Raw genomic sequence first — 22,567 nt, 5'->3', positions numbered from 1 at the left:
TTCATGTGAAATCCCTTCACTTTTTGTATATAGCTGACCTGTCTGTGTCTTCCAGGTGGACTACAGTGAGATGAGGATCAGCCTAAACCAGAAACCCAACAGTAGCCGGGACTTTGGCTTCCAGAACGACTGGGACTCCACTGGTGTCCGTGTCAAATCTGTAGTTCCAGGTAAAAGAAACTGTTAAAGTCCTCTGAAATAGAAGTGATGTCAAAAGTGATCTCATGTGCTGCCCAGTGAATTAATGAAGTACAGACTTTACCTGCAGTTTCAGAGAACGTCTGCTACTCATAAAAAACACACATGTACTGCTACAGTATATAGGGCAGATATTTTTCTAGGTTAAATCTGATGAGCATTTAGTTGCCCAAGATAGCAATGGAACAAAATGTCCATGAAACAAAATGTATTGTCTGAGATGCTAAAATAAATAGTTTAGTTATATAAATCACAGTTCGGGCATCATTGTCATTCCTATAATTGTTTTGAGGAGTTTTTAACATTTATTTTGTGTATAATGCATGTGTGCAATGCAGGCAGCACAGCGGAGCTCAGTCAGGTTAAGGTTGGAGATGAGATCCTTGCGGTGAACGGGCACCGGGTGGCAGACATGAGCTATAATGAGTGGAAGAGCAGTATGGAGGAGGCCTTGCAGCAAGGAAGTCTGCTTATGGACATCCGCAGACATGGCAAGAATAGTAAGTCCCCGCCATCTCATCGAGTGCAGCACTGACTACAGCAAGCCTTGGTAAAGCTTTCAACTGAAAAGAAACATTGCCAGACTTCTTATAGTTACTTTTTGCTACATATATTGCAGAATAAGATCCTCTGTTCTTGGTTGACCCTTTAGTTAAAAGTCTATATCTACTGTAGTAGCAACATAGTGTGTATCATTTATGTTCATCTCGTATATGCTTGTCAGTTGTGTGTTTGGCTTTCTTGTTGCTGATATTCTTTTTTTCTGCTTTTTTTCCCCATTTAAAGGAAAAGTTCACTCAAAAAAAATTAAATGCTATCAATATTTCCAAGCCTGTATGCTGCTGGCATATATATATATATATATATATATATATATATATATATATATATATATATATATATATATATATATATATATAATATAATATAATATAATATAATATAATATAATATATAAGAATATAATATAATATAATATATAAGAATATATACAGAATACAAAAAAAAGACATTATATGCTTAAAATAGGTATGCTAAATAGGTATAAAATAAAATATATATGCTTAAAATAGGTATAGTGGACTGTCAAGCTCAAAAAAGAACAAAACTACAATAAAGTACCATGAAAATAGTCCATATGACTTTTGTGCACTATATTCCAACTTGTTTTTTTTTTTAAGTGAAGTTTATTTTATATGGAACACATATTTTAGTTATATAAAATAACCGTTTTCATTTTTGGGTGAACTATTCCTTTTTCTACCTTCCCTGGTATGGTTTCTTCAGTATATATGTAGTATGTTTGTATTTTTCCTAAACAGTGCATTATTTTAGTTTCTAAAGTAAGTGGTTCTTTATATTTTCAGTGGTTCATATTTTCAGTGTTTACTAACAGGCTTATAGTTTGTGACTGAAGGCAGATCAGAGAGCATCTGTAAGCTTGTTGGTAAACCTGGTGTGTGTGGAGCTCATTCTGACTGCATGGCAGGGGAAGGTGGTCTGTCTTTCATCCCCACATTTTAGAAGTATTTACCATATTACACATTCAGTTTTTAGTATCTGTCTGTCTGTAGTCGTACATCTGTTTTCATAGTTTGCTAATTCTGTGTTTTTGAAATGAATGGTTTTGTTGACATGCCACAATCAGACTGGGGCAGAGACCTACCTTCCCTTCCATTTAAAAGCCATAAGACCATCAATCTGACCAGTCTGGATCCTCTAGGTCCCTCTGAGTCATACATCAGCACCAACCTGGATTTCACATCCCAACAAACCAAGGACAACGTTGTGAAAACCGTGAATGTCAGCTCACAGCCAGACAATGTGAGCAGACTAATTAAACGCCTACTATATATGGCACTTTATTTTTTAATTGGTATTTGAATGTATTTTAAAGCTTCTTTCATAATGCTAAACCGATGACCTTTTTTCCACAGAATAATGGTTCAAATGGAATAAATGGTGGTTTCCGTGAGGATTCAGAGAATATGAATAATAAAGGTAAATTACTTTTTTAAGCTAATTGCTTGGAAATATTCTGTAAAGTTTTTTTTGTTGTATGCTTGTTTTAATAAACGCATTTTTGCGTGTGAAAATTTGTGAATCTTGTTCTGAGATTGTTTAATAGCTTGACAAGAATGCTTGTTTTTGATTAACTTAAACAGTGTGATAAAGATTAGTCAAAATGAGATCAGCTATCCAAATTCTATGCACATACTGTTTATACTGTGTGTGTGTGTGTGTGTGTGTGTGTGTGTGTGTGTGTGTGTGTGTGTGTGTGTGTGTGTATATACATACATACATACATACATACATACATACATACATACATACATACATACATACATACATACATACATACATAAATAAATACATAAATACATGCGCGCGCGCGCACACACACACACACACACACACACATATATATATACATATACATATATACACAGACACTGTATAAACAGTATGTGCATATAATTTGGATAGCTGATCTCATATATACATGGTACCATGTATGAGTGTGTATTTAATACAGAATATATATATATTAGTAACACTTTACAATAAGGTTCATTAGTTAACTTTAGTTAATGTATTAACTAACGTGAACTAACAATGAGCAAAACATTTGTTACTTTGTTAGTTAAGTAAGGGATAATGTAGGGCGAGGCGGTTGTTATAGCGAATACAACCCCGACAGGCTGATCAGGACGCGGAGGGGTCTTGAATCAGCCTGAAGGGGTTGTATTCACTATAACAACCGCCTCGCTCTACATTATCTCGCTTATTACATGGCTACCTACCAAATAAATCAATAATTTGACACAAAATATTGATTTAAAAATGAGTTTACTGATTTAAAAACTATTGTATTGCTTCCGCTAAAGAAAATAGTCCGTTCCGTCTCTACGTTTAGAATCCTGCGTCCATAGCAACGCTCTGTTTTTCATGGCAACGGTGTGTTATACTTAGCAGCGTCTGTTATCAAGAAATAACAGACCGCATTCTACATTAGAATTCAACCAAGCCATGTAATAAATAAAAATACAGCTGTTCATTGTTTATGTTAGTTCACAGTACATTAATGAATGTTAACAAATGTAAAAAAACAAAGTTCTTTTACTTAGTTCATGTTAACTAAGGTAGTTAACTAATGAACCTTATTGTAAAGTGTTACCATATACATTATTTTTATTTTTATACCAAACTTTTTTTTTTAAGAAAGCAGTGTGGATTAAGAATGAATTGCTAAATCTACTTCCCCAGGACAAATTCATCTTCTTCTAACATTTTTATCTCCCGTGTAGAATCTGAATCCATTTCTGTGAAAAACTTAAAAAGGAGATCAGAGTTTTTTGAACAAGGTAACAGAACAGCATCAGTGCAGTGCTGATGCGTTCAGGCTATGTGTTTCGGGGGCTGTGGGTAAACCGCTAAGTCTTCATCCTGCCATCCTCCTCTCCTCTCTCTAGCAGAAGCCCCTCATAACCTCTGTGCTCTTCCCTCAGGCTCTGCAGGGCTCACAGTCAGTTCTCTGGTCTACCTCTGTGGTAAAGGGGGGTTGAGTGTGCAGTGTCCACTTCCATCTTGTGCGCTGACATGCTGTCTACAGGAGCCAGAGTACTTCAAAAAGTAGAGGAAATTTGGCGAGTAAATAGTGCAGAGGAACAAAACAAACTAGTTTATCTAAAAATGGCAACTCTGTCATCATTAATCACTGATAATCTTCCCTCCAATAGGCTGTGAACCACTGACAGATCAGAGTCAGTAAGTTTAACTGGATCATTTGTAAATCTGATTCATTAATTAAACTTGTGATCCAGATCCACTGATTCATCAAAAAGATTATACTCACGCTGTCAGTGCGAACAAACCTTAAGAGTTTGTAAATTGTTTTTAAAATATATCTTCATTAGTCATTCTCTGAGGCCTCTGAAAGACAGCATGTCAGGACCATACCAACATACAAAGCACTTTAAATAAAAGTAGGAAAGTACTTTAAAAGGAAAGTTTATCTTGCTGATATCTTACTTACCGTCCCATATTAATATAACATCAGTGATTTTCCCCACAGGTATAAATGAAAGAATTTAGGATAAGACAGATATGAATATGAGACTGTTTTACCTTCACACACTCAAGTCATTCTTGCTGTGTATTCTTGATTGTAGAAGCAGCTCAGGAAAATAAATCAGTAATCAGTGTGGAGTGTGTTGGTATTGTGTTGTGAATGCAAATAGTGCATGCTGTGCTCGGGGTTTAGTGTTACTAATAGCCAGTGCTTCTGCATGTGGCATTGCATATGGGGACTGGCCAAAGGTGTTTATCTACGAGATGTGTTTTTGCATTATTCATTTGGTTTGTTTATTGAAGTCTTTGCATGCATTTGTTTATCCGAAGTCTGCATGTGGTTCTAATTTAACATTTATTTATTTATGGTACTGTTGGGTTATGGGTTTCTTATTTTAATATATTTTATGTTATCAGATATTGGGATGGAATGCTGTGCATGTGTTCCCCTCATGCTATGATGAAGGTTTTTTTTATTTTATTTTTTTATGTAGGCTACACTGTCTAAGAAGCATCTAATTGTAGCTCTTTTTTACAGGTGGATCTGATACAGCAATATCAAATGTAAGTTGAGTTTCAATGTTTTCTTTTAATCCAACCACTGTTGCTTACAAGCATGTGATCTGATTAATTAATAATAAGTGAATTATAGGGTTTGGGTGCAAAAAAAAAAAAAAAAAAAAAAAAAAAAAAATATATATATATATATATATATATATATATATATATTTATGTGATATAATATATATGGATATTTAACATGCCAAGATATTGTAAAGGATATCTGGGATATTTTATTTGACCAGTGGTTGGCTCCAATAATTCAAAGCATTTTCTGTGTGTGTAGCTTCCCATGCCCTCCATCACTACATCCACTACACGCTGGTCCTGGGACCCAGAAGAAGAGCGCAGACGTCAGGAGAAGTGGCAGAAAGAGCAGGAGTGTTTGCTGCAGGTGAATATTATATGAGCACAAGCGTTGGGCTTTATAGAGTTATGGCCTAAATATGGGTTATGTTGTCGAGTAAAAGCGGATATATAACATTTAAATGAATAGTTGTGAGATTATTTGTTGCTAAGGTTGTAGAAACTAGTTCTGGTAGGAGATATGTATTATGCTGCTGATCATGCAAACTCAAACTGTTTTTCTCATTGTGCAGGAAAAGTACAGAAAAGACCAAGAAAAACTTGATGAGGAGTGGAGAAAGGCACAGCAAGATCTTGCGAAAGAGGGCCCCAAAGATTTTGAGGAGGTGTGTTATATGTTATGTTATGTTATATTATGTGTTATGTTATATGTTATGTTATATTATGTTATGTTATATGTTATGCATTTATTTAGAGTAAACCATTGTTGTATGATGCCTCCGCAATAATTAGACCATGTTCACGGGAGAAAGTATATTCCAAAAGGAATATAACAGAATTTATAAAAATAATTACATTTACACAAATTACACTTTTCAAAAGTTCATATATATAATCTGGTGATTTTTCCAGCGAAACAAAACCTATTATTTTATCTTGTGGAATTTAAATGCCTGTAATTTCATATAGCTCCATAAGGGCATGCAAACAATTTTTTTTTCTTCAGATTTTGTAAGGGGTATGTAAATGTATGTCATTGTCACTGTCAAACAATTATTTGATTGTTGTTGAACAGGAGATGGAGCTGAACAGACACAACCTCTACTCCCCTCTTCCCTCCATCAGACAACCTACTGTTTCATGGGAAGAGCAAGAGGCCTCCAGATTGGCCCAGCAAGAGGAAGAAAGGAAGAAAAGAGAGGAGGAGAGAAAAAGAGAGGAAGAGAGGCTGCAGTTAGAGGAAGAGAGGAGAAAAAGAGAGGAAGAGAGGCTGCGGTTAGAGGAAGAGAGGAGAAAAAGCGAGGAAGAGAGGCTGCGGTTAGAGGAAGAAAGTAGAAAACGAGAGGATCAACAGCGTCTTGAGGAAAAGAAGAGAGAAGAAGAAAGGAAGAGAAGAGAAGAGGAGAGGCAGCGTTTAGAGGAAGAGAGTAGGAAGACGAAAGAACAAGAGCGCCTTGAGGAACAGAGGAGGAAGAGAGAAGAAGAGCGCCTCCTTCAGGAAAAAGAGAGGAATAGAAGAGAGGAGGAGTGGAGGCAACTGGAAGAGCAGAAGAGGTTTCAGGATCAAGAGTGAGTTTCTGCGTTTCAATAGTCATTAATTGGTTTCTCTTGTTTTAATTTTATGTCCCATCTTTCATTATCTGTCATGCTAATATGAATGTATAATTTTCTCAAGCATGCAGTTTAAACAGTTTTTGTTTTGTTTTACTTCCAGAACAATAACATCAAGGAATGGCATTGAATAGCATGCTTGACAAATACATGTATTAGCCCTGCTTTAAATACCAAAGTAACCTGACCTAACTAACATTGTCTGTGTTAGGGCTGGGCGGTATGACACTATAAATTTGTAATACATTCTATGTATTGGTAGAGACTGTATGTATATGTTAGTGAGCATGACTGTTTTGCATTATTTACACATAAAAAGCAATGAAGAAACATGGAATAATGCGAAATTACATTAATATGAGGAAGCCTATTAAATACACTGTAAAAAACCCACTGAAAAAGTTTCAGGATTCTTTGATGAATATAACATTAAAAGTAACCGCATTTTTGTAACTGAAATCTTTTGTAACAGTTTTTATAGTCAACGTACTGACCCCAAACTTTTGAACACTGTAGTATAATAAATCAGTAGTATAAAATTATTTTTGGGGGTACATTTTTACAGCAATAATAACTATATTGTGATGAATGCTGTTGCCGTGATACAAGATACTCATGCCACGATTAAGATTTTAGTCCTACTGCCCAGCCCTAGTATGTGTTTTACTCATGCATTAATAATCGTACTAATTTATCTTCTATTAATGTTGTCCAATCATGACTGTGTGACCATCTGCTTGTCTGTGCTGATTCTGCTGTTTGGCCACAGTAAGGTGGACTCCTTTGGCTATACCAATGTTTACCCTGAATTATCCTACTCGCACAGGTAAATTGGACTCTGCTGTTTGCACTACCATTTTTATTTAACAAAGTTGTAAATGAATGCAATGCTTTCAGGCTGTGCGTCCATACAGGAGTTATACATTGATAAGATCTTTCATCTGAATGTTTATTTAGTAATCTTATTCTCTCTTTCGGTTCGGTTTGCAGGTCCATTTCCAAATCTACTCCAGAACTTGATGAGGTTGCAAAACCAGATATTAAAGGTCAGTGCAGCTTTTATCTTTTCCTCTAACCCTTTATGTGTGTCTATTATTGGTTTGACGAATAAGGAGCCGCTGAGACAGCATTCCTGAAGAGCGTGCTGTCAGTGTGCCACATGTTGTAAGGGCTGGAGTTAAATCACACAGACAAGTACAGCGCTGTAGAGTCTGTGGCTCTCTGCAGGTGTGTACAGCAGACACAGGGGGTTGGCAGGATGGCTGCTGGAGGAGGAACTGAGGCGAAAGAAAAACCCTCAGATCCAGAGAAAGCAGGCAGCGAGTGAGCTAGAGCTTGAGAGGAGGAGCATCCTCAATGCCATGAAATACAGAGACCCAGAGAGAGGTGGGGCGGCTCGGACCCACGCCAATCAATCAGCTCAACCAATCACCTTGGCCTTATTTGCTGCAAATTTGATAGATGCAATGTCAGCAAAATCAGATGTAATCAAGTCTGTGTCCACACGATCAGTGTGCATTTGATTAAAAACTCTAATATAAAAACAGTGGGGTCAAACAGCCTGAGACCATAAGTGAAAATGTTTCTATTTTTAAATTGTTCCAATTTAATAACTTTTTTCAAATGATCTAATATATATTACACTACCATTTAGAAGTTTGGGGTCAATTTTTTTTAAGAATACATTTATTTTGCAAGAATGCATTATTAAAATGTTCCATTTCAAATAAATGCTTTTCTTTGGAACTTTCTATAATCATTAAAAAAAAGTGTCACAGTTTCCTCAGAAGGAACAGAACAGCTGTTTTCACCTTTGATAATAATAAGAAATGTTTCTTGAGCACCAAATCATCATATTAGAATGATTTCTGAAGGATCATGTGTCACTGAAGACTGGAGTAATGATGCAGAAAATTCAGATTTGTCGATCACATTTTAAAACATTAAAGTAGAGAATAGTTATTTTAAATTGTAATAATATTTAACAACATTACTATTTTTCTGTTTTGATCAAATAAATGCAGTCTTAGTGAGCATAAGAGTCTTCTTTGAAACATTTTTACAAACTCTTACCAACCCCAGACTTTTAAAAGGTTATATATATATATATATATATTATCAATAAAAATTGTTTAAAAAAATACTAAGTAGGCTACATTTTTTTTAAGGATGTCTTAATTTTGGTTATCCTTGTTTTGCTTTAATAACAGCAACACAAGAGTTGCATGAACTTTATGTAAAAAAACCTGATGATCATGTTCTTCAGCATGATTTGAGATTATCCAAAGAGCTTCATATTGAGCTTTAGTGGAAGCAAGAATATCTGAGCGTCTGTGACTTTTTTTATGGCCAGGCTTACATTATATTTTGAATCCCAGATTTTCACTGTGGTCTTTCTGTGGACATTCAGACCCCACTATATATATATATTTAATCATATGAAGATTATCTGAAATCGATTGCTCTTGATGTGAAATTACATGATTGTCCAATTACAATTTGTCACTTTGTTATTAATTGTAATTTTTGCCTGAGCAGCAAGTGGTGGTCTGGATGAGGTCAGCAGGGACTATAAGAAAGAGCCTCTATCTCGGGCTGAATTGGAAAGGCAGCAGATCCTTCAGGAAATGAAGAAGAAGACTTCCTTGAACACAGACAACAGCTGGATTCGCCAGCAGAGCTCTGCCAGTGTCACCGCCAAAGAACCGGTCGATCTTCCCATTAGGAGGTTAGTATATGCCAATTTTTCTTACTTTGTAAATAAACAATGAGGAAGAAAATGACTGAGTGCTCCTGTAAAGATACAACTGATGTTATTTGTGAGCTACAAACATTGACAAACTCACTTTGCTTGCAGGGGCGAGTCTCTTGACAACCTCGATATGCCCAGTTCCTCCTGGAGATCATCATGGAGCACATCTAACAGCACCTCGTCCATACCAGACTACAGCCGCCCTCATTCTGCCCTCTCTGGCTCCTCGTCGTACCATAGTGGACGTCCAGGGTCTGCCACTCTCGAGGCTTCTCAGTCCATGAGCTCCCTAAGGCAATCCTGGTCTCCATCCGCAAACACACCAGAGCCAGAGCCTCGGGCTCCACCACGAAATAGGTATTCCTCGCTAAAAGAAATTGTTATTGGTTTCTAAATACTCTAAAACAGTGGTTCTCAACTGGTGGATTGATGACAGCAGAATAATAAAATGCAACTAATTCTGGATAGCAAAACAATATCCTTTTTTTTTTTTTTTTTGACATCAAAGGCCATATGTCCTATTAAACTGCTAATTTTTTATTTAAATTAAGACAAGTAAAAAAAAAAATCCTAGTGCATTAATACAAAATACATACTTATTTTGTTTTAAGGATTTTAAAATGTTTTTACTAAAAACAAGTAAAAGGCCATCTAAAAATTTAAATTGTCATAATTTTCTCCCCCTCATGTCATTCCAAATCTGTATTTCCTTTCTTCTGTGGAAGACAAAAGAAAATAGTTGTTAATTAAACAGTTTTGGTTCCCATTTACGTCCATTGTATGGACAAAAAATATAATGGAAGTCAATTGGAACCAAAACATTTTAGTTATTAACATTATTCAGAATGTGTTCAGCAGAAGAAAGAAATGCATACAGGGTTAAAATGGCATGAGGGCGAGTAAATGATGACTGAATGTTTATTTTGAACTATCCTTTTAAAAATGCTTTTTAAAATCCTTTTATTTTATTTTTCTTTATTTTTTTTCAGTTAATATATAATTTGGCCCAGTGCTTGTTCTATGTGATAGGCTAATAAATGAATATGGTAAAGGTGCACTCAACTTGTTGTGACCACACCTTAAGATTTTTTTGTTGACACTTTATATGATAAACAGTTTAGATACTATGTTGGGCTGCCACTTGATGTCCAGTTTGGCTCGTCAAGCAAAACCATTTGATAACCACTGACCTAAACAATTCCATCCATCCATCTTCCTCCCCATGTGTCTCTCATATTTCTGTTGTCTTCAAAATGTGTTTGGACCCCTCATAAGCCATGGGCTGTGTGCAAGTCTGTTGCTTAGCCCTCAGATCATGTTTTGTGTAATCTAGGTCAGTGAGTGGCAGGAAAATCTGTTCGTTCTGTAGTACTCCACTGGGCAAAGGAGCAGCCATGATCATCGAGTCCCTGGGGCTCTGTTTTCATTTGAATTGTTTCAAGGTGAGCTTCTAGCTACTCCGAGGTCAGGTCCAGCCTGGCTTCATCAGTGACTAACCTGACTAATCTTCCCTGCCTGCATTTACGATTATTCTAATCAGTTGTTGTGTGCACATATAAACTCAGCCATCAAAATGTCAACCCAGAGAATCAAAATGCCAATTCTAACCCTCTAGCTGATTCGTAGATTATGACACTGACAGCTCTGCCCTGTGACTTTCCTTTCTTTCCTAAAAGACTGTCATTTGTTTCTCTCAAATGGAAACAAACCATCAAGAAGAAACATGTGCATTTTTAAAAAGCTGGACTACACAAATCCATTTCTGCCATGATGGAATCCCATGACAAAAACACGTCTCATTCACTAACCACCTATAGTCTACGCCTATATGTGCTGGATTAGCACTGCACCGTGGCATATTTAAATAAAAACTAAGTTGCATTAACACGCCTAATTTATATGCACATTAGAATAGAACAATAAATTGCACCTTATTCACTCAATTCTAAGTACTATTTGACTGGTGCAGTAAACATTGTGCTATTATAAAGTTGTTTTTAAAAGGCATATTTGTGTATGTGTACAATTTGCTAGGGTAATTCATCAAATGATGATCAAATGATGGTGAAAAGTGTTATGATGGGACATATCCAAAAATGTTGTGTAATCAAGCATACTTTCTGTGTGCTATTTAACTGTCACAGTGGCCCAGTTAAGAACTCCAGATTGCAGTAATCTGCTGCATCTTCCATAATTTAGCACACAAAAAATGGCCTGCAAGATGGTAAATTGCACTGCGCATAGTGCGTTTAGCACATTTCTGTAGAGAATCGGGAGCTAAAACAGCACAGACAAGTGCGTGTAAATAAGCAACACTATCAGTGGGCGCAATTCATTCTTATTTAAAATCCCTTCCGAATTTATTCCTGTCTTTACCTTCAGAGCAGCCATATGTGGCTCATCTAGAGCTTTATCATTCCTCGCACATACTCGTCATTCTCCAAATGCCAGTCATATGTATTTCTGCTCATCCTTTCATTCACACTGCATCGTCCTCTTTCTAATCTTGTTGCCGGATTATTTCTGGTCCCTTTGGGCTGGTGTTACTACTACAATTTCATATCCTCTTATGCTGCTGCTGCCTTGACCTCAAGCTAGGATTCTCTCTCTCACTCTTAGACGGAGGTGAGTGTATGATATGGCATTACATTGAGGATTCTGACTGTCTAACAATGTGTTCTTTCATCTTGTGTTTGCAGTGTTCTGACTGCAGGTCTGATTTGGGAGGCTCAGAAGCAGGAGCAGAAGTCAGAATACGAAACCAACAGCTCTATTGTAACTCCTGCTATGTGCGACTCAAAAGTAGGCCAGACATCTCTGCAATATGTGCAATATAGTGAGATTTCTGATCTTCTTTATGACTATATTTTTTCTCTTTCTAGCTGGGCAGCCCACAGCCATGTGATCTTGCTGTACTGCAGCAGATTGAGGAAGAACCAATCTCAGACAAGGAACTGTAAACACTAAAGAGTGTGTTGGAGATGTGATAACCATTGAGTGATTCAGCCAGCCTTGATAATTCAATGAGCTTTTATTCTTCCTTTTTTTACTTATGAGAGGGTGAGATTCCTAAGGTTATGTTTATTTGAAAGTATTAGTAATTGTTTGTACAAAAGGGACGTGCATGTACCTGAATATGAACTATGCATTTGAAAAGATAAATCATACACTGTCTTTTTCATCATCACTGATTGAAAGATTCTTATGATTTCTGGCTGGTTAACCAATATTTGTATGGTCCTAAAAGTGTTTATAGTAATTAATAGAAATGTTATTTTATTGTTATTGCTTGTCTAGGTTTCTCCTGCAGTATGTGTTATATAAGGGTTTGCTGACTAAAATATCCTGTTAATATTCCACTTCATCTGTGTGCCTTTTTGTTTTTTGATGGGGAAAGATAATTAAGGATAAATGCATTAAGAATTTATTTAAAATGGCATGGTTAGTAAGCAGCACTCATTAGTTATCTACTGGTAGCATCTATTTCATGCATCTGAGCAATTTCTCTGCTGGGCGAAAAATTTATCTAGAACAAAAGCAGCGTACTCCGTAATAATTGTAAATAAAATTTACCAAACTATGTCTTACCTGGGTGTGATTTATTTAACTAATCTCTCATTAATAAGATTTCTACACCTTAGACTAGGCTGAATTCATCGTTGCTGTCTCCATGTAACATTGACTCATCTTTCATAGAGTTCATACTGCAACCTCATCACAGTTGCAGGGGAATTTCATCCAAAACCTTTTCTAATGGTTCAAGTATTTTTATCACAGTACTACACTGCATTTCCCATGATACTATGTTTTCAATGAGTGTGTATTTGTGTTGCAGTTCCCTAATGATATTACAATTGCACACTGCCAACATCTGTTGGCAACTTACTGCTGGTCCTCAGGGCCTTGGGAGCATTACGATGGAAATTGTATATATGCAGCCAACAGTTTTCTGGTTTTCTTCTAATGGAGAGCATCAGCTGATTCTCATATCAGAGTAGTATTGCTAGATAACTAGCAAGTAAATACCTATCAATGTAAACATTGAAAAAGCTTCAGATTGCCTTAAGCCCTAAATTTCTCTCTGTCTCCCCATGTGTATTTCACTGTCTTTCTTACCCTGAATGGAACATTAGGCTGCAATGTTACAGTTTGATCACCTGAAGCTAAAAAGTGAGTGGAATTTTTTTTTCTAGATTTAGATGGAGTTTCCTTCCAAGAGTTTCCAGTACTTTCTGCATCATCCAGAAAATGTAAAACTCTAGTTGGCTACTTAGCCACCTTAGCTACTTATTTACAGTATTATCTATACTTTCTCTCTTATTTATTTCTATTTGCCTAATAAACCTGCATATTTTAATGTCACGAGAGATGGCATTAAGGCCCCGATAGGCTACTCACGGCAAAGTTCTTTTTCGTTCTTCGTTTAGGGATAAAGCAAATTTCCAAATACGTGAGCTTATATAGCCTATATACTATTAGCACCATCCGACGCCGCCCACACTGCTGAAAGTGACGGTTCGATGAATATGTCCTCTCAATATCAAAATAAACCCACAACAAAATTGAGAAACAGCAAGCATTTATTTTAATAAAGCATAAGAAAAACAACGTGGATGTTTGCATGAGTTCTGCAATTCAGAACTAAAGTCACCCTCACGTGACCCCTAGCCGCGTGTCAGCCATTTTGACGGAATACTTCAGCGCACCTACATACATGAGAATGCGGATTATCACATGTTTTATGGCTGCGAATTGATTAAAATAATATAATAGTATATAATGGTCACTGTATTAATTATCTTGAGCCTGCTGAAATGTTCCTATAAATATATTTTCTTTACAACTGTGCAATCTGAATAATAAATAGGCTAAATATATTTATCCACTAAGCTGCAGCAGTCCTATGCTCGTCTTCCCATTAACAGTTTTTTTTCTCTCTCTTTCTGACATTTCATACCTGTTGGGTTTACATTTTTTTATTAAATTGACTATAAAAAAAGATTGCTTGTGTGCGCTGGTGTTTATTCCAGTCTTTTAAAATAGTTGAATGAATGAATGCTCGCGAGGTGCCCGTAACGATGTTAATAGGCTATTTAATCAATAACGTACACAGCGTAGAGGAGAATGACAGTCAACTACATTGAATATTATAGCATTGTGGGCATAAACATGTAAATAATGAAAAGACTGACATTGAAAAATGACACAGAATATTTAAAATTTAAATATTTAATCCAAATAAATAAATGTTCGAGGTTCGCACTGATGTTATTCATTTGTTCTCACACACTTCAGCGTCGCGGTCACTGGTTTAGACGAACACTGACCACTATCTATTAACGCTATTAGCACAGCGGCCGTCAGCTAACTCTTCACGTCATGTCATCACAAAAAGAAATATACAAGAGGAAGATAAAGGAATTAGGAATCATAGATCCATATGAAGCACCACAAGTTATTTTTACAGGCATTAAATGTGTAGAAAAACTTCCTGACATTGAGTTCGGTGACATTTACAGCTACCTTATTCCCATCACGCTACACCGGAGCTTCATTAAAAGCATACACAAGCTTAGCAGGCTATCGGTATCACAGCATCGCTCGGGCATGATAGAAGAATAGATGAATATTTCGCGACGAGCTGTATTATCACCAGTGGTTTAGCATTTTCTATTCCGTCAAGATGGCTGCTCCAAATGGCGTGACGTCACGCGGGACGTCCCTATAGCATACAATAGGTTGCTTAAAATCAAGCAGCTTTACCGTATTTAACATGAAAAACAGTCAGTCTCATTTCATCAAAATAAAGCAGCTCTCCAGTGTTTTCATGTTTTCACTCATGGATGTCTGACCTCAATGGACTGAACAGGAGAAATGAACCATAAAAAATCTCCACGTGAAAGAATGCGAAGCATCCATGCACACCTAGGCTACCTATTGCATAATCGCCATGGACCAATGGTAGTACAAAGGTGTTAACCAGCTGTTGGGAACTTTTCCAGAAAGTTCGCTTTGGCAAACTATATAAATATATATACCACTTAACTTAGTGATTGCTATCAGGATGTGAAGAGACTTTCAACCAGTATTACAAAAATTGTTTCTGGAACAAATCGCCTACCCTGCCTTTAAGTATGCATAAAAGCAGAGAATGTTTCTGATTTCCCTCCCACATCGTGTTGTTTCTAATCGAAGTATTAGTCAGCTCCAGGAGGCGCTGTTAGGCGCCTAGGTGAACAGTTTTAACTGACCTGTGGAACATGCACAAAGAGATCTTTGAAATTCATTTATAGAGATGATACAGATGTCCGATCTCATTGTCTGAGTGTCTGCTGGGTGGAAGGATAGAGGGTTTCATCCACCCCCAAGCTCGCCCACCTGCTATCTGGACTGATGCTAATTTTAGTCCGCATGATTGATGTCAGCCTTGTCTAGTTGCCATGGTTTTAGTTTCTCACTGAACATCACCTGCAAGGTGCTACCCTTCTCTAATCTGACATGTTTGGTAACAAATAAAGGAAAAAATCATTAATACCTGTACCACTCTAAAGATATTCTTATCTAAAAATGCTAATTTTTTGTAAGGCTTATTAATTTATGTAAGAAATGTACTTTTTATTATTGTATTTATTTTTATTAAGTTTTCCATGTCCTCTGTTTCATCAAACACCTTAGTCTGATGCAGTTATTTATGTACAATTATAGTATGTATTAATAAAAAATAAATTAAAAAAAGATTTAATTTAGTAATCTTAAGTAATTTTGTGCTTTTTGTTCATTTTTTTCGTCTGCATGAATTGGAAGTTGTGATAGTCTTTTCTTCCCAAATGTATATCTAAGTGAAACAGCTTGTTGAACAAGAAAAAAATTGATTTTGTCCATGGGGAATTGATTGGGTGGTTGTGGTTGCTGTGATGTCATGTGAGTGACTGCTTTTTTCTAGTTTAATGTGTTTTTGACTTACTACTCTTACTACTTATCAGTGAATTTTTTTCCCCTCAACAAGCGTTTCTTGTGTCACGATAAGCAGAAGCTTCTTCCGGCGCTTTGGAAATGATTGTTGGAGGACCTTTTGATGAAGTGAAAGGAAATCAAGTTAGATCTGATGTGTCCCGGACTGTAGCTCTAGGCAATACTTTGGATCGATTAACGATAAAGAATGTTCCCATTTTGTTCTAGCGCTGTGGAGGCAAATGTGCACTTGCTTTTTTTTTACGCAGCTCACATTTAATTTTTCAACACTGAGTTTCCTGATTGTCTTCAATTAATGCAGTGGTCCTGTTTTGGTTAATTGTACAGGTAGTTGAGTTGTATCCCCCTTTTCTAGTGTTTTGTCATGGCTTGTTATTATCAGCCTTTCTGTGCAGGAGGCTTCTGTTGTTTCGTGGAGGTGGGTAATATGCTTATTGACTAGAGTAGGCCATTAAACCAGCACTTAGTAACCTGGCAGTGACATGCAGCGCAACCCTCAATCATAGTTTTTTAGATGCCACATCGTTTCTCCTCCGCACTTTAGAGCCAAACACACATGAAAAGTGAGTGGCTACCTGACTGAAGTGGGTGAGGGAAGGGTTCTTGCAGGTGTGAGAATCAAAGGGATTTTTTTTAAAGAGGGGCAAAGCACCCACTCTTCAGTCAAATGGAGATTTGGTGTGGGGGTAGAAAGTGATTCATTTTTTATGTCAGGACCTAAGCCAAGTGCTATCACTGCAGGCACTGATTTCTAATTTCCCTTGATGGCATACTTCAAAGATCCAATCTTACTGTACTGTTCAGTCTAACGCTTGGCCTCCAATGAAATGTCCAGGCCCTTCATTTTCATTGACATGGAAAATGTTTCACTGCTCATGAATGCTAAGACGGCCACAACTGGAGGAAGCAGATATGCTTGAAAGTTATTATGCCAAGAGAATGTTTTTTTTAGCCCACAGTGATTTCAGCTGCCATTGTGCTAAGCTGGGCATGGAGGTGAATATTAAGTCACAAATTATTCTTCTGTTTTCACACTAAATGATTTTTGATGATCTCAGGAGATCAAGTATGGTGTGAAGTTAAGGGCGTATTGGCAAAATACTGCTGTGGGCAGATTTCGGAATAGACACAATCACACTTTTAAAATCTTAAAAGGGCACAAGTGCACTTGATTAATCCAATTATGTTTTTAGTCTTATTGATTCATACTTTAAGACATTTACTGTCACACATCTTTTACTGTATCACCCATATATCTGTGATTGTGTGTCATTTCTGGACCATTTCTTGGAATTAATAAGCGCTCATTTTAAATTTTAAATTAATGAGCGCTCATTTAAAGCGCTCACATAAGAATTTAAAAATTATTCTCACCAGATTGTCATTTGAAATGCATATAACACGGAAATGATGGAATGTCCCTCTTTTAAAATATAGTGATATTGGAAAGCCTTTAGAATTTTTGTTGTTGTTGTTAAAAAAATAAAATCATTTACAGGAACGTTTTAGGTTAAGTAATACTAACAGTTAGTTCTGAACTTCTTCAAATCTGACTGGCCAAAAAGCATTCCAGGAGTGTTGTTACAAAGCACAAAGTCCACACCAAAGGTCTCACGCTGTGGCTGTATAAATGAGCTCACAACGAAGGAGAATACAGAATCATCAGTCTTTCATAAATCCACGTAGGAGAAACACAAGGAGAACAACCAAACACATCCACTAAACAATGAAAAGACTAGACAAAGAACCGAACCAAACAGGGAGTATATATAGCAGAACAAATGAGGGAACTAATGAGCTAATTAATTAAGAACAGGTGAACTGAATGAGAAAGACAGACTTGAAAACAAGGTCACAGGAACAGAAACAAACACAAAGCATAATCCTGACAAAAGTTAATCTCTTCATCAGAAAACACTTGCCTGAAACGTCTCATTTGCAGTCCTGCTAGTGCTGCAGTGATGTATTTTTGATGTATAACCCTAAAGTTAGCTTCACCCTGGTTTTTCTGTTCTGTGTGATGATGTTTAATGTTCCAGACAACCCCGTAGTCCTATTTAGCCACTTGTTAGCAACCTTTTCAAGACAATTAAAAGCTTTAAAAAAAAAAATCAAAAGATGGTATTACTGATGTATTCTATGTTGTAGAATTAAATGTATGTTGCATTTAACCACAAACCCGTTCAAAAAAACGAAAGTGCTAAATTGCTAACTCGCGTCCATGTTTTGTCCTACAAAAATATGTCATCCTCGCAGCACTCTATTATATCCGTCACCATGTTACACATTTACATAATGCCCGCCTGTTGCTTTGATTCGACCTCAAAGAACTTGGGTTAGTGAATTTGCTATGTCAGGCACAGTCAGTTTTTTGCTGCAAGGGCCCAAAAAAAAAAAAACATTGAATGGACATTCAATGTCATCACCATATTTGCCATTATAGGTAGAATGCTGTTTACAGCTGCTCATGAAGCCTCAGGAGCTGAATACCTGATTATGGAAAGGGTCATTATATTTTCGACACTTTAAACGGTTGACCAAATACAATAGCTTGGAACTAAAACAGAGTGTTTCAGACTGAGCATGAAAAGAGGTACTGCAGCAATGTGAAGTATGAGAAAAATATTGTCTTTTTTAATTAACTTTAAATTATGTAAATGTATTCTAGCAGACTTCAAACATTTTTATTCTGGACTTAATGAGCATTATATGGCCACTTTAATGAAGTTAAAGATTATAAGTTAAAAAAATTACTGTAACTAGCATAGCCTACTGTACTGACGATTAAAAACTGTCATTTCATTTTCTCTATATGAAAAATAAAAAGGGATTGGGATTTTTACTTCTGGAATTCAACTATTGTTCTCTGTTACCTCCGAAGATAATACTAATAGCTAATACTTTTCTACAAAAAAATAGTTTTGTTTAAAAAAAACCCGGAAAAATACTGAAAAAACACTATTGCTGGTCACCAGCATAATTTTGCATGGAAGCAGGATTTGGTGGATCAGCCACACCAGGGCTGCGTTTCCCAAAAACATCGTAAGCTTAGGTTGACCACCAATAGTCTCTATGATCAATTTAGGCTTACGATGCTTTGGGGGAAACGCAGCCCAGCTTAATTTTGTTTGAGAAAAGCATAACTATGCTGGTCCACCAGCTAGACCAGCTCAAACTAACCTGGGCCAACATGGATTTCATGCTAGTCTATGCTGAATTTTTCAACAGTGTATGGAATCATTATCGTTCCTTGAATGTAAAAAACAAAAAAGAATTATTTTTTTTATTATTATTAATAGTAGACCTATATGAATGAATTCTCAAAAGTTAATTTTGTTTTCTATAGTTTTCCTTTCATTTTTGTAGGTGAATACATTTCTAGCTTTGCAAGTACATAATTCCTGTGGGTGGCACTTGCTCTATATGTAAACAGTATTTTGCATAGTTACATCATGTTCCTTTCTGTATGCTTTTGTATCATGGGAGAGTTACCAGGTGTGAATGGTTTGACATTAGTTCTGCTGGACTTTACTAAGATAAGGTTGCTAAGAGATGCTGTCACACTAATGCTAATGCTACCATGTACTTATGTGTACATTTTCATGCCTGTATATTTTCAAAACTGATATTTTGTGCTCAATCCTGTATTTTAAAAACAGAATCAATTGGACTTAAGCTACTGTGTTGACAACAATACTTTAAACAAGGCAAAGCAAATAAGGAATATGCTCTCATTATTTCTTAATCATTTAGAATGAAGCTAATAAAAGTGCAGTTTAGCCCCAGAGAACCAGCGCTCCATGACTTCAACTAGACAAATGTTAACAGCTGTGTGAGAAGGGCAATGTACTGTATGGTGCATGACCTTAAATCAGATGTTTTTGGCATTGTGCCTGAATGACATCTAATATGAGCAGGGAAGAGATGTAAATGTAGGCTATAGGGAGAGCCTTATTAAGTCAGTCTAAACCGAAGCAATACTATAACATGGTCCCAGTGACAAATGCAAGCACTTTTGGATGGGTTGAGCAACACAAGGCCAAACCTGCATTTTTATGACTAGAATGAACCATATGCCTCCAAACTTCATGACATGCCAGGTTGGTTCAGTTTGTTAAAAGACTGTAGAGTACAATGTGAGATCAATACTGGGGATCAAGTCTTTAATAACAATGTGTGGGAGATTATTCTATTTACTTAAATCAGTACATATAAAGCAATACATAACATTGACATAATATAAGTTTGGTGTTTGAACAACGTACCGACTGCTGCATTGATGTAACTGAATCACTTTGAATGTGTTTGAGAACCTCAGTACATACATTGGAAGGTTTATTTTTATCCAAGCTTTAAGTAGTGACCTCAGATCTTCTAAAGATGTCAGTACGTTGATCAAGTGTTCTCTGGGTTCGGTGACGAAGCAGTTGTCATAGAAACAAATGCCTGGGCTTATAATGGAGGTGAGCCAAGGTATTATTTGTAACTGGATTAAAAGAAAGAGGCTTCCCGTGCTCCGTAAACCACTGTGGAATTACGGAAACAATTAAAGCCCATTATCATAATTGAAAAAAGTGGTCTGAGGCTGTATTCTTCTTCTTTGCAGTGTTTTACACTTTCTTTTTTTTCAACTTTGGAGAATGCGCTCATGTTTTTACACCTCTGATTAGAACAGGGAATCCACGAATACTGATTTGCCCGATGGATTTAAATGTATGAATTTTACATAGTTTCCTTGTATTTGAACACTGCTGCAGCTGCAAGCTGGCAAGACGGGCAACAGAGCGACACAAAGCCTCCTCCTCAGGTGCTTCATCCTTATTCAGTGCTGTGAATATGTCAAGCTACTTTTAACCACCGAATGCTACGTACCATTTGTGCTACAAGAACTGTGAATTTAGACCATATATAATAGTGTTCCCTTCCTTAAGATGTTAACAGTTTTATGACATAAAAATGCTTTTATTTCTTGCAGAGTTGCAAGATAAAAGCCATTAGAGCTTAATCACTTTAAACTTGTGGTCAGACTTGATTATTACACAATAATTATTTTTTGAGTATTAGTTAGAACTTTTACTAGCTTTACTGTACATGTATATAATATACCATAAAAAAAATGATTAGGCTATACTGTAAATTAGCTTCTACAGTGCTTTGAAATCAACTTTCATGCTCTGTTCGAGGTCTCAGAGACCCCAGGGCAATTTTGATACCTTAAAAAATATACACTTAACATTTAAGTAATGGGTTGATATCTAATGATCTTTCCTATAGAAATAAAGACTTAAAGGGATAATTGTCATCATTTACTCACCCTCAAGTTGTTCCAAACCTGTGTAAATTTCATTGATTCAGCTGAACAGTTGTGCCACACCCTTGACTTCCATAGTAAGTCAATGGTGCCCCACAACTGTTTGGCCTACCCCATTTAACTTGAATAACACATTTTCACTGTTATATTACTTATTAGACTCCAGAATATGACGTGAATCTGACGTTAAAATTAGAATTTAATTTCAAAATGACTATTATTATTATTATATACATCATGGAGGTGTCAGGGAACCCAAACATAAGTCAATCTCAACAGGACATGAGGGTAATGACAGCCATGCGCCTCTCCTGCATGTGTCCATTCACTCTATTTGTTTCTCATTGATAGATCTGATTTCTCCTCACAGCAGTACAGAACTGATTCCTCTCTGAACTCTCCAGTCGAGCAGTATGCTTTTTTCAACTTTTCATCAACATTTTTGTTACCTTCTTTATCAGTCATGTGACTCATCCCACACAGAAAATGTACTTGTAATTGTTTTTCTTTTAAATTTTTTTATTATCCAGTCATTGTAAGAATGAATGTGTAATTTTCCCTTGGTATAGCTTCTGTTCTAATCTGTAGACACTCTTTGTCTGAAGCCAATTTTATATCCCTTTATGTTGCATTTGAGTAATTACGACAAATAACCCTGTAATCTAAAAGTTTATTCACAATGTGCAGATCCATGAAGGTGATAAATTGCCTGCATCAGACTGATTTTTTAAGTTCTCTTACGCTAGGGGAAAATCCTTTTCCGCGAGATATTGAAGCCAAAAATTATCCTTAATTTTGTAATAATGCAAAACGCGTTGCAGCAGCAATGCAGACATAGGCGAGACAGCTCGCGCGCCTATTGGCTGCTCTGCGGCAACTGCAGCAGCCTATCGAGCGAGGCCTGGCGTGACGTCAGACCCAATCAGGGCACTTCGCGCCCGCTGCGTCACGTCCCGCCGAAATTGGCGTGGTCTAGGCCTATAAATATCGCTCGCAGGCAGCTATTATCTGATTTTTCATCCTTCAAGCGAAGCACACGCATCGCTGGAGCTGGATTAGAAGCC

General features: G+C 36.6%; 1 protein-coding gene across 13 annotated transcripts in view; it reads left to right on the top strand.

Annotated features, from left to right (window-relative positions):
- lmo7a (LIM domain 7a) overlaps positions 1–12,800 on the top strand; it is a 49,224-nt gene extending 36,424 nt beyond the window's left edge. For 4 of the 13 annotated variants that reach the window (XM_082175564.1, XM_082175576.1, XM_082175566.1 and 1 more), the window contains 18 exons: positions 56–170; positions 537–698; positions 1,847–2,022; positions 2,136–2,199; positions 3,507–3,563; positions 3,708–3,749; positions 4,808–4,833; positions 5,117–5,224; positions 5,430–5,522; positions 5,933–6,426; positions 7,238–7,294; positions 7,459–7,514; positions 7,696–7,854; positions 9,007–9,196; positions 9,326–9,577; positions 10,554–10,662; positions 11,920–12,022; positions 12,103–12,800. In XM_082175564.1, the coding sequence (XP_082031690.1) occupies positions 56–170; positions 537–698; positions 1,847–2,022; positions 2,136–2,199; positions 3,507–3,563; positions 3,708–3,749; positions 4,808–4,833; positions 5,117–5,224; positions 5,430–5,522; positions 5,933–6,426; positions 7,238–7,294; positions 7,459–7,514; positions 7,696–7,854; positions 9,007–9,196; positions 9,326–9,577; positions 10,554–10,662; positions 11,920–12,022; positions 12,103–12,125 (2,286 nt within the window). In that variant the 3' untranslated portion in view covers positions 12,126–12,800. The other 9 variants (XM_082175572.1, XM_082175570.1, XM_082175571.1 and 6 more) reach the window with 9 other exon arrangements.
- The last annotated feature ends 9,767 nt before the right edge of the window (positions 12,801–22,567 follow it).

The sequence above is a fragment of the Leuciscus leuciscus genome, assembly GCF_965113295.1.
Source record: "Leuciscus leuciscus genome assembly, chromosome: 7".
NCBI classification, from domain to species: domain Eukaryota; kingdom Metazoa; phylum Chordata; class Actinopteri; order Cypriniformes; family Leuciscidae; genus Leuciscus; species Leuciscus leuciscus.
This window is presented reverse-complemented; position numbering and strand designations above follow the sequence as displayed.